The sequence below is a fragment of the Muscardinus avellanarius genome (genome assembly GCF_963383645.1).
Source record: "Muscardinus avellanarius genome assembly, chromosome: 10".
Lineage (NCBI taxonomy): Eukaryota > Metazoa > Chordata > Mammalia > Rodentia > Gliridae > Muscardinus > Muscardinus avellanarius.
Window position 1 is genome coordinate 91,455,612 of NC_137796.1, and position 12,500 is coordinate 91,468,111.

General features: G+C 47.9%; 1 protein-coding gene across 1 annotated transcript in view; it reads right to left on the reverse strand.

Annotated features, from left to right (window-relative positions):
- The window catches only part of KDM8 (lysine demethylase 8), a gene marked incomplete at both ends in the record, with an annotated part of 44,742 nt that extends 40,436 nt beyond the window's left edge, over positions 1-4,306 (reverse strand). Inside the window, one exon of the mRNA XM_080703919.1 lies at positions 4,176-4,306. Within this exon, the coding sequence (XP_080560045.1) occupies positions 4,176-4,306 (131 nt within the window). The remainder of the gene's footprint in view (positions 1-4,175) is intronic.
- Between the last annotated feature and the right edge of the window lie 8,194 nt (positions 4,307-12,500).

The following is a 12,500-nucleotide window of genomic DNA, read 5'->3' on the forward strand; positions in this document are numbered from 1 at the left end:
AGAAGGAGAAGAAGAAGAAAGAGGAGAAGAAGAAGAAGAAGAAGAAGAAGAAGAAGAAGAAGAAGAAGAAGAAGAAGAAGAAGAAGAGAAGGAGGAGGAGGAGGAGGAGGAGGAGGGAGAGGAGGAGGAGGAGGAGGAGAAGAAAGTGTAGGGGACCAGATACAGGTTTAGTCATTAAGGCCACACCCCACCTATGAACTTTCCTGCATTGAGGACCAGCCTTTCAGCACATGAGCCTTTTGGGTGGCTTTTCAGATCCACAGCATAGCACTTGCACATAAATGTGATCACATCCGCATGCATGGCCCAGAGTGTAGAGGCTATGCAGAGAAGAGAACATATTTGGCCAGGATCTGTGATCTTCCTCACCCAGCAGATGGAGCTTTCAGATGCCGGGGAGGTGCTCTACTCTTGAGCTAAATTCCAGCCCAAGTTCTAGGGCTTTGTTTGAACACCTTTGGGAGCCCTCCTTCCTGAACAATTATTCCGCTTTGGGATCAGACAGCCTGGGTTCAAACTCATCTCCTCCACAACCTCCCAGTTGTGTGACTTCAGTCGGAGCCTCAGTCCCCTCATCTGGAAACAGGAGCAGTAAAGCGACTGCTTCTTTGGATTCCTGGGACAATTAGAGCAACGTGTAAACTCTATGAGGGCAGGACTTGTCCATCTTGCTCACTGCTACATACCCACCCAACAGCAAGGGCGCGCCGTGGGTGCTTGACAGAGTTGTAGGGAGTGAATGACTGCACAGATTTTAGCACAGTGACTAGTTCAGGAAAGTCAGAGTGAGGCCAAGCATGGTGGCGCATACCTGTAACTCCAAGTACTTGGAAGGCTGAGACGAGAGGATCGCAGATTTGAAGCCAATCTCAGCAACGTAGCGAGGCCCTCAGTAACCTACAATAAGACCCTGTTTCTGTAAAAAATAAAATAGGGTTGGGGTGTAGCTTGGAAGTAGAATGACCCTGGGTTCAATCCCCAGTCCCCCTCCCCCCCCCCACACACATGAGAACACTCAGGCAGTCCCTAGACCAAGTTTTTGTAGGTGATAGAAAGGATAGCAGGGGGACAGGGTAACAGGCAGGGTTAACTGGTGAGCCTCCTTTCCCCATTGAACAGATCAGCTTTTATCAAATTTATGCAAGGGATTCAATTCCCGAAGCCATGCATTATTCAAGACTAAATTTCCCAGAGGGATGAATGTAAAGCCAGAGCTGTATTATTTCAAAGTCTGAGCATACGGCGAGTCTTTATTAATATTTTTAAATCGCCCAATTTCCAAGTCACATAATGCAAATTTGCATAAAATGGGACGGCCGGTTTCGGGGTGCTAGGCAAGACTGGATGGATGGGGAGGTTTCTGAGGATTAAGAAGTTCACACCCTAGTCCTGGCCTCCCAGATGTGTGTGTGTGTGGGGGGGGGGCTGCAGTCCAAGGCAGGTTGATCATAAGCACTTGGTGTTAAGTTACTATATCAATATTGAGGGGTGATTTATTTTAACAAAATTACAGCTGGTTCAGAGTTATTCTAGGGAGCAGAGTGACTTATTGAAAATTAATTAATGGCTTCCCCCCTATTTCCCCCTCACTGCTTTAGACTCATTAGAGAGGAATGAAAAGCATCTTTCCCCCCATTTCTCTAAGACCTGCTCCAAATGCAGAGGTTTCCCAGGCCCCCGCGTGCAGAAGGATTAGTAGAGAGGCTGGCTGAAAACACACACTCCTGGGTCCTGTCCCCAGATTCTGAGGTGAGCCCAGGACTCTGGATTTTAACAAAAACAGACCAAGGGATGATTCACTTCTTGGCTGGGACAGAGTGGGGTGAAATGAGTTTTCATTAAGCTAACTCAGAACAGTGTGTGATCAATACTTAAGAATTGTTTATTTCTGGAATAATCCCATTAGTATTTTAGATTGTGGTTGACCTTGACTAACTGAAGCGTGGAAAGTGAACCATGGATAAAAGGTAACTACTATTGTGCCCTGTTAGCTCTCTGCCCTCATCCCCTGCCAGCCTCCCTGTTCACGGCACTCCATGCACTCCCCCTGCTGTTTCTGAATCACTCAGGGCCTTTGCAGGTTCCCTTGGCCCAGACACTCTTCACCCAGAGATCCCTTGGTTGGCTGTTTCTAACTTCCTTTCTCAGTGAGACCTTCCTTGAACACCTTATTTAAAACCACAACACCCCTCCGTTCTTAGCCTCTTTCCGTATTATATTTTCCCTAAAGCACGAATCGTCCCTTACTCTCTATCCGTTACTTCCTGATCTTGTTCACTGTTTGTGAACAATGTATCCCCCGCTAGGATACACACTTCTCTGGTAGGCAGGGGTTTCTCTCAGGCTGGTTCCCCACTGTCTCCTTGTATCAGGGCTGACTAAGAGCAGGTGCCTTGTGAATAGAAATTGAAGGTGTGAGAGAATGAATGAATTCCATTTTTGCAGAGGAAGAAACGAAGGCAGGGAGAAATGAGCCTCTCACTTGTCTACAGTCACTCAGCAAATGAACAGCCAATGCAGGATTCAAGTCGGGGCTGAGTGCAAAGGTTGGAGGGTGGGGCTGCGTGCAGAAAGAGCCGGGGACTTTTTAGGTGAATCACAAAGCACGGGGCTTGGAGGCAGAGGATTTTGGTAGCTAAATTTTGTAACCCACACAACAAGCGCAAAGAAGCCCCTGCAAGCTTGCCTTCCTGCCGGGGAGGTGAATCTAGGTAGCCAGTGGCAAGGGGAAGATTTCCTGGGATAGAGGCCCGCCTGGCCCATCACTTTTATTTTTGTGTTCAAGGGATGGGAGCTCTTTTCTAAGACTGTTTGTGGGGATATCACATATCCACATCCCTGACCAGCAAGCCCTTTCCAGGTGGACCCTAAGTCCTGCACAGCAGAACCCCCCAGGAGTGAGCTCAGGGCTCTGTCTACACCAGGGCAATTATGTGGTTAATTGCTCCAGTGTGTCCATTAGCTGACATAATCAGAGAGTGAATTAACTTCTGTTTTTCTGGTTGTATTTTAAAGGAATTTTTAAAGACCTCTTTTTTTTTTTTTCCCAGAGCCAATGCACTCTTCAGAAATTAAATTTAGACTGTGATTTTATTACCCTTTTTATTTAATTTATCCTAACGGTTGCATTCAAGCTGTGAACCAGCTGTTGACTTTGAAAAAACATTGTTCAATTTGAAGGGAACATTTTAAAACTTAATGTAATGGCTGTAAGTAATCACTACAGCAATTATACTCCCCAGCATCGTGCATCACATGGGGCACCGAGGGGTTTGGAACGATGCTCTGGGTGGGCAGAGCATCGGCTTGGGCAGGAGGCGGGCAGTGTGGGTCCTGGGGCCGAGGGAGCAGCAGGCCACGCCGGCCTGTCTCTCTGCTCCGGCCTCACTGGGGCTGGGCTGTGAGGAGGGAAGCTTGCACACGGACCTGCCCAGTTCCGAGCTTCTACTGACTTTTCTCTGGCCATTTTATCTAAGGAGAAGGAGCACACCTTCTCTAGGCCCAGAGGTGGGTCCCAGCCAATGCATTTCTCCATTAGAAAGTGAAGGCTAGTTTTCCAAATATGAAATATTATCCACGTTAGGGCCAATGGGATGGGAGTGACACTGTCATTGGAGGTTGCAAAAGCACCCGCACATCAATACCAGTGCTGTCTTGCTGCCCTTGGACCTCTGTGGGAGGAAGCCTGCAATGGCCGGCTGGGTGATGAGGGTCCCTGCACTTCCCTGATGACCCAGCTTGTGTCCTGGAACCGTGAGTGAGTAGCCTTGGGCCATCCCACAAGGCGGCCATCCCAGCAAACCTACTGACTTAGGAGCCAAATAAAATCATTGTGTTTTTATTTAAATTTATTTTTTTATTGTGGTGCTGGGGATCGAACCCAGGGGCATTCTACCTCCAGGTTACACCTCTGGTCCTAGTTTCATTTTTTATTTGAAAACAGGGTCTCACTTGGTTGCCGAGAGCCTTCCTAATTTGCCGATGCTGGTTTTGAACCTGCAATCCTCCTGCCTTAGCCTCCCAAGTACTGGAACCAGGCGTGCACCACCACACCTGTTTGGGCCATTGTGGTTTTCAGCCACCATATTTTGGGAGGCTCACCGTGGAGTAAAAGTAAATGAGAGCAGTCACTTGATACGCATTTGGTGAGTGCTAACGTTTGCTGGATGTCATACCTGGCCCCGGGGAATGTGTAGCAGGCTGGGTCCAGCAGGCGCTTCATGTCCTTAGTCACAGCTTCCCGCTGGCTGCTCTGTCCCTTGCTTGGGATGGGCCATGCGTCTTGCATTGCTCTCCAGATCTGCATGGTCTCTGGTCCCAGGCCCCGCTCTCAGCAGGCATCACCCTGAGATGGGCCTGGGTCTGGCCCAAAGAGGTAGTAAGCTTAGTAGTTGATGGCAGACCCTGACATCTCTATTTGTCATCAATTACTGGAGGAGCAGGGATGATCACTTTGGAATGGATGTTTGTGCCCCCTTGCCCAACTGATATGTTGAATAGTCCCAGTGTGATGGTGTTTGCGGGTGGGGCCTGCGGGAGGTAATTAAGACAGGAGGGTGGAGTAATTTTCATGAGTAAAGTTAGTGATCTTATAAGAAGAGACAGAGAGATAATGTCTCTCTCCACCATGGGAGCAAGATGGGGACCATCTACCAGCCAGGGAGAGAGGCCTCACCAGGGATAAGCACTCTTATAGCTTGAAAGCAAGACATGTCTCAGCCCTCCTGCTCTCGAGGCAGCCATCCTCGGAGGAGGGCCCTAGGGACGTGGCCTTGGGGACCAGATATGTCCCTCAGCACCTCTCCTCACTTGCTTTGCTTTGACCACCTGCTTGGAGGAGCACAGCCCCCATTCCTGCTTGGAGGGGCACAGCCCCCATTCCTGCTTGGAGGAGCACAGCCCCCATTCCTGCTTGGAGGAGCACAGCCCCCATTCCTGCTTGGCAGCTAGCAGGAAAGGACTATAGAGATGCACAGAAACCTCCCTTCCTGTGGGTGTTGTGTGTCGGGGTTTTGGATTGCAGTGGCAAGAATGCAGACTGAGACAGGGACCTTGTCCTGGGCTGCCAAGCCTCGGAAATGGAGGACTAAATGTCTGTGGTCCCAGCCACCTAGGCTACGGCATCGTTATCGCGGCCACAACAGACTAAGAGACAGCAGAGCCAGACTACATATTCTAATACACCTCTGTGCGCTTGGGCCAGTGGCCACACCCTGTCTACACCCCAAGATTCCTAGCTGTAGAATGGGGGTGATATGTTCCAGTCATAGGATGTTGATGAACCCCATGGTGTACCCCATTCATAGGACTGTTGCAAAAGAGCCAGAATATGTCCAGGCCTTACTCTAGGACTCGGCACATAAGGGACACGAACCCAATGAAGCTTTGTGTCATCACTACTGGCCCTGTGATGTTGGACAGATCATGTTACCTCTGTGTCTCGTGTCTCCATCGTGGCCCGACATCATGCCACCTGCCGCTAGCAACCATTTAAGATGGTGTTAGAGCGGGAAACGCTGCTGCCCCCACTGCAGGGAAGGTCCCCTATTGCTACAGTTTGGACTTCCAGTGCTCTCAAAAGGCCCATGCGTTAAAGGGCTTGGTCTCCAATGGAAGATGGTGGAAGCTGTGAGAGGTGGAGCCTACCAGGTCATTGGGGGCATGTTCCTGAGGGGCTGCTTGAAGGGGACCATAGGAGGACAGCTCCTTCTCCCTCTATTTTATATACCCTTGTACGTCTGCCATGGTGTCCCACTGCAGATACAAAGCAACAAGGCCAACTGTCATGGACCAACACCTCCCAAACTGTATCAACACGAACCTTTTTCCTTTATAAGCTGATTATCTCCACTATTTGTTATAGTAATGGAAAGCTGACTAACACACCCGTAAATGGAAAATATCATTGCTTTTTCTATTAGTATTATTACCAGCCAAGCAAGGTGGGTTACCAGAGAACGCTTTCAGGCTGAGGCTAACTTTTCACCTCCTGGCAATGAGCACCCTGGGGGTTTTAGCTAGACTGTTCTCTGTGTTACCTACACATAGATCTTTACTGCAGGGTCAGTTGTGAGTCAAAATGACTTGCCATGTAGCTTATGGACCTTTTTTTTGGTAAGGCCTCATTTTTTTTCATCTATAAAATCCAGAGTTTCAGAATGCAAATAGTTTAAAACATATGCATTTTCTCTGTTTGATTGGTAATGTCTGTCTGGATCTGTGAATTGAGATTCTTGCCTCGACTGGGCTCCTCGGGAGAAAGTGACATCACTGATTAATGATGTCTGCAATGCATGTGGGCTAAGGGAATGGAGTGTATTTGCTGACCCTGCAAATGGTCTTTTAGGGTTCTCCTGAGGATAGTAAGATTCAGTAGGTTTGTGGATTTCTGACCTGACAATCCCATATTTTAACTTTAGTATTGTAAATACTTCAGGGTGGGAAATGAACAGCATGGCTCTTTATCTTCTCAGGACTAGCAAGGAATCTCAATTCTCCAATGTCCTGGAGGGAGAAGCCCAGACCTGGTGGCTAGAGAGGTCTGGAGTTCCACCCCAGAGCTGCTGCTCACCGGCCCTGTGACTGTGCCGGGGGCGGGTGGGTTGACAAGTGCTGTTTGCTGAGTATTCTGTCTCTTGCATTGTGGGGGAGTTAGGCAGGAGGGTTGGGTCAGGTCACGTGATGAACTCCAACCAATGAGCTGTTAAGCAGACTAGAGGCCCTTCAGAGACCTCTCTTTTCTTCTCCTGCAATGACCAATTAAAACATTACAGATAATGTAGCTCCATCAGCCTGGGGTTCAATGTGAAGCGGTGTCAGAGGGGCTTCCTGGGAGGCAGAGTCTAGATAGGGACTTGTGTGTGTGTGTGTGTGTGTGTGTGTGTGTGTGTGTGTGAAGTGTACAAGGTGTGCTCCCAGGACCCACGCCCTTGAGGGAGGGAAGGAAGCAGGATCAGGCAGATGGAGGAGGGTCTAGAGAGATCTTTGGGGCTGGTGGTCTTTCATCAGAGTCCAAGGTGGGGGCAAAAGTCTGAGCCTTTGCGTCCCCACACCCACCAGTCTCTGGATGAGCTGCATCCAGGAAGGGGTGTGGTGTGGGGTGAGATGGGGCTCTTCAGGGAAGAGCCATCTAGCCCAGGGACGAATGCTCACCGAGTGCTGAGTACAGCACTCCCCGCTGCTGTAGGAGAGGGGAGGTGCTGGAGCCGGCTGCAGTCAGCCCCCGGGAACTGATTATTAGACGTTTAGAAATTTTGTGAGCCAGCTACTAAATACAGCCATCATTAAAAATTATATTATGTAAACATGCCGTTTAACACATCGCATTAAAAGCAAAGGAAATAAATACCCAAACACATCGCTTTCTAATTGTTTTACTACATTCTGCTCTTATTTGAGTCCTCGGGCTCATTCACGCCCATCTTATCTCTAAGGAGGTAGCACCACAAACCAGTGTGGTACCAGTGTGCATCTCCCCAGCCCTGCGTGCACTGACCTCAGTGGCTTGAAATTGGCCAGGTGGGAGCATCGATGCCACAGAAACTGGCAAATGCTATACTCAGGACTCTATTTTTTTGGGCTGATAAATTTGAGAAAGTGGTGGAGAAAAATGGATTAAGCCAAAAAGTGTCATATTAGTAGTTGTTACATTGTGATAGACAAAAAAGAATGTGTGGAGCCAGGATTGGATTGCAGCTAAGGGCAGGCTATGGCAATAGGAGTTTAATAAAAACTGACAAATGTACTCCATGAGAATCATTTAGCTATATGGGATTTACAATAAAGGCTATTATATATTTTACTATTATTTAGCAGTTATGTACAATGTCTCCTATTTATCAGTAATGTATCAGTAATATTGTACAAAACACACATTGTTTCCCCCTTGAGGATAGTTAGTAACCATTTACCAGGGAAGGAATAGGTCCTGTAATACTTCAGGAGTTTTCTCAGTGGTGGGAAACAGTGGCCATTAAAAAGGTCAAGTAGAAGCTGGGCGTGGTGGTGCATGTTTGTAATCCCAGCATTTGGGAGGCTGAGAAAGGAGGATCACGGTTTGCAGACAGCCTCAGCTACTTAGTAAGGCCATCCTCAACTTAGTGAGACCCTGTTTCAAAATAAAGATTAAAAAATAGAGCAGGGGGTGTAGCTCGGAGGTTGAATGCCCCTGGGTTCCATCCCCAGACCCCACCCCCAAAAGAAAAAGGTCAAGTAGAGCTGGGCGTGGTAGTACACACTTGTAATCCCAATACTTGGGAGGCTGAGATAAGAGGATCCCTGTTCGTGGACAGCTTCAGCCATTTGGTGAGACCCTTTGCAACTTAGTGAGACCTTGTTTCAAAATAAAAAATTAAAAATAGGGCTAGGGGTATAGCTCAGAGGTAGAATTCCCTTGGGTTCCATCCCCAGTACCACACACACACACACACACACACACACACACACACACACACACAAGGTCATGTACAGTCACTGTCCGCCCTCCACATGTGAATTGACTGAGCGCTAATCTCCTGCTCTCTGTTGTTCTGTGTCACCGAGCTTTTGGGGAGTGTTTGTTACCGCAGCATAACCTAGTTTATACTAACTGATGCACTTGGGCAAATGCACTTAGTTTTCTCTGAGATGTAGTTTCTTCACCATAATATCTCCTTGGAGGGTTCCAGAGAGAACCAGAGATGATTTTTATTGGTAGCAGTGTCTTAATACATGATTTCTTTATGGAAAATTCCCTTGAGCCACTCATACAAGTCATCTTTGTGTAGTTTGTTTGCAGTTTGTCTCCCCAGGGTCCATGTGCTGGATGCTTGGTCTCTAGTCAGCGGTGTTGAGGTGATGGAACCTTGAATTGAGCCTGGCAGTGATCTACCACTGAACTCTACCCCTTCTCTTCCCTTTTTATTTTTATTTTTATCTTTATAGTGTGTGTGTGTGTGTGTGTGTGTGTGTGTGTGTGTGTGTGTGTTGCTGGGGATTGAACCCAGGGGCATTCTACCTTTGAGCTACATCCCCAGCCATATATTTTTTATGGCATTGGAAATGGAACCCAGAGGCATTCTACCTCCGAGCTACACTCCTGGCCTTATTTTATTTTTATTTATTTTATTTTTTATTTTTGGTGGTACTGGGAATGGAACCCAGGGGCCTTCTACCTCCGGGATATACTCCCAGACCTATTTTATATTTTATCTGGAAACAGGGTCTCTTAAACCAGCTGAGGCTGGCTTTGAACCTGCACGATCCTCCTGACTCAGCCTCCCAAGCGCTGGGATTACAAGCGTGCGTATTTTATTTTTTATTTTGAAACAGGGTCTTGCTAGGTGTATGAGAGTCTTACTACTTGCAGAGGCTGTCCTGGAACCTGTGATCCTCCTGTCTCAGTCTCCCAAGTACTGGTATCACAGGTGTGGGCCACCATGTGCAGCTGGAACCTTTCTGAGGTGGGGCTAGTAGGAGGGAATGAGGTCAGTCACAGGGGCTCCACCCTTGTGAATAGATTAATGCTGCTTAGTGGGAGTGGGTCGGGTCTCCGGTGACCCCTTTAGTTCTTGAAAGAGCAAGCTGTGATAAGCCCACACCTTTTGCATGGGGCCTTTTCCCTTTCTGCTTCTTTGCCATGTTGTGGCACAACCAGAGGCCTCATCAGGATGCCATGCCGTGGTGCTTGGATTCTGCAGCCACCAGAACTGTGATCCAGATAAACTTTACTTTGTGAGTTACCCAGCCTCAGGTATTTTGTTATAGCAGCACAAAACACAGACCCTTGGTGACGATGAGGGTGTGAGTTCTCTTTTCTGCTTCTTTCAGTATCCGTCTCTAGGCTCTCTGCCCTTTTCTGTGTCTTTTCTACATTTGTGCCTGGCTCCAGATCGCCATCCTAGGGACTGAACTCATTGAACCCAACACTGCCAGTTCAGCTGGGAAGAGCCAGCCTCTGGGGGGGCCTGGAATGCTAACTGCCTAGTGACTCTTGCTGCTTCAGCAGCTCTGTCCCCAGGTCTCCTGAGTAGAGTCAAACCCAACCCCAAGGAACAGTGGCAGAGGAAGGCCAGCAAGGTTAATGTCCTGAGAAAGAGCCTGGCGGGAGCTGCAGCACGGAGGCCAGCTGCTTTAATACAAAATAAAAACAGGTGGCTGGACTCCTGCAAAGCCCGGCCGTGCTGTCCACAGACTGAGCAGCTTAGGCAGTCGCTGAGGCTGTAGTGAAATGGAGAGGCTGTTGCTGAGGTCCTGACCCCGGAGGGGCGGCCTGGCCCCCGGGTTCTAGCAGGATTGAGGGTTCTCTCTGCCATTCTCGCCTTGTAGGTGGTACAGTATGAATAACAAGGCTACCCCTAGGGCTATGACACTTAGGAACTTCTGAAAGGCCCGTCAGAAGGGGACCCATTAAATAAATTATGATCCATCCATAACTACTAAAAATTACGAGACAGATTTACACACTTTGTGGCGGTTAAGTCTCCAATAAATATTAAGTGAAGAAAGCCAGACAGTGAGTCCCGTGACATGTCTCCGCGAGGAAGGGAGGCTGGAGGACAGGCACACGCGCGGCCGTAAGCATGCCACTCTGCTTCCGATGGAATCACACCCCAAGAAACCTGCCATCCGTCGATTGGAAATAACGTAAGTCAGAAGCGTGTTCAATGCACCTAAAGACTTGAGAACCACAGCTCAGCCTCCTCTGCCTTAAGCCTGCTGAGATCGCTGACTTGAGCTTGCGGTTGGGGAAAATCAACCGACGCAAAGCCTATGTTATAATAGAGTGCTGAATATTTCATGTCACTTATTGAAATTCAGAAATGGAATGGTTGTAGGGGTATGCCTTCACTCCATCAGGAAGCTGAAGAATCATAAGTTGAACTGTTGTTAGATCAGAGAACATCTATATGAACATGACTCTCTCTAGGAGGGATTCCCCTAAAATTGTTAATTGTTTTGTGGGGACTGGAATTAAGAACAGGGTGGCTGACTTGGGGGCGGGGAGTTAGCTTTTTTTTTTTTTTGGTGGTGGTACTGGGGGTGGAACCCAGGGGCTTTCTACCTCCAGGCTACACTCCCAGACCTAGTTTTATACTTTATTTGGAAATAGAGTCTCACTAAGTTGCTGAGAGCCTCACTCAGTAGCTGAGGCTGGCTTCTAACCCGTGCGATCCTCCTGGCTCAGCCTCCCAAGCGCGGGGATTACAAGCGTGCGCCACCACGCCCGGCATGGGAGTTAGCTTTTAACCACATGTCTTCTGGTACTGACTTAATTTATCACTATATACATATTATATATCTTTATATATAATATATACATATATGTATGCAGGTATATGCATATACAAATATACCCTTTTTGTTAATAGCAGAAAAAATGATCACAGAGTGATTTGGGTGCCCCACCAGGTTTGGAAACCACCATCAACATTTGTAACACCCGCCTATCAAGAGCAGCTTCAGCATTGAGTTTGTGAAGGTTCCAACTTACCTAAAGGTCATTTCTAAGGTCAGGAGGCCGGATTCCCATAAGAAGATTTCAAAACCTCGTGGCAGGAACGCCCTGGGGAAATAGGAAACTGTCGTGCCTCAGAGGGCCCGCAGGAGGCTGGTGACGCAGGTCTAAGTCTCTTCTGGCTCATTCTGCATGGAGAAGACATCAGAGGGTGAGTGGTGTAGACACAAAAGAGATTTGAATATTTTCCTGTTTTCTACTCTGTTTCTTCCAATTCTGTTAACCACATGTGGCCCCTTGTGGTTATTGGTGGACCTGGCAATACTAGTAATTCAAAGTTCCCCTTCTGCAGACCCCTGCCGCTGTGCTGAGGCTGTCCCAGGGGTCGTCCTGGGTGTCTGGAGGTTCTGGTACAGTCAGCCTTCTGTGTCCTCAAGTTCCACATCTGAGGATTCGACCAACGATGGATCAAAAATAGAAAAAAAATCATGTCTGTACTAAACATTTACAGACTTTTTTCTTGTTATTATTTTGAAAAAAAAAACTTAGTATTAACAACTATGTAACACATTGTATTACATATTATAAGTAGACGTGATTTAAAGTATATTGGAGGATATGTATAGGTTATATGCAAATAATATGCTATTGCATATACATGAATTTTGGTATCTGTGAGGAGTCCTTAACCAATCCCCCATGGATCCCGAGCCATGATGCATTTGGGTGCTGTGGTCATCAGCTTTTTGTTGTTGTGACCAAAATACCAGACAAGAACGACTTAGGGGAGGAAGGGTTGGTTTTGGTTCATGGAGTCACTGGGTTCAGTCCATGGTTGGCCAGCTCCAAGGCAGAAACATCATAGTGACAGGGACGGTGAAGGAAAGCTGCTTAACTCATGGCATCCAGGAAGGGGTGTGGGGAGAGAGAGAGAAAGAGAAAGGTAGACAGGGGAGAACATAAGCCCTTCCAGGGCACGGGCCCAGTGACCTGCGTCCTTTGACTAGGTCCCATGTCCCAGCAATCTGTGGATTAATTCACTGATGAGGCCAGGCCCCTCACATTC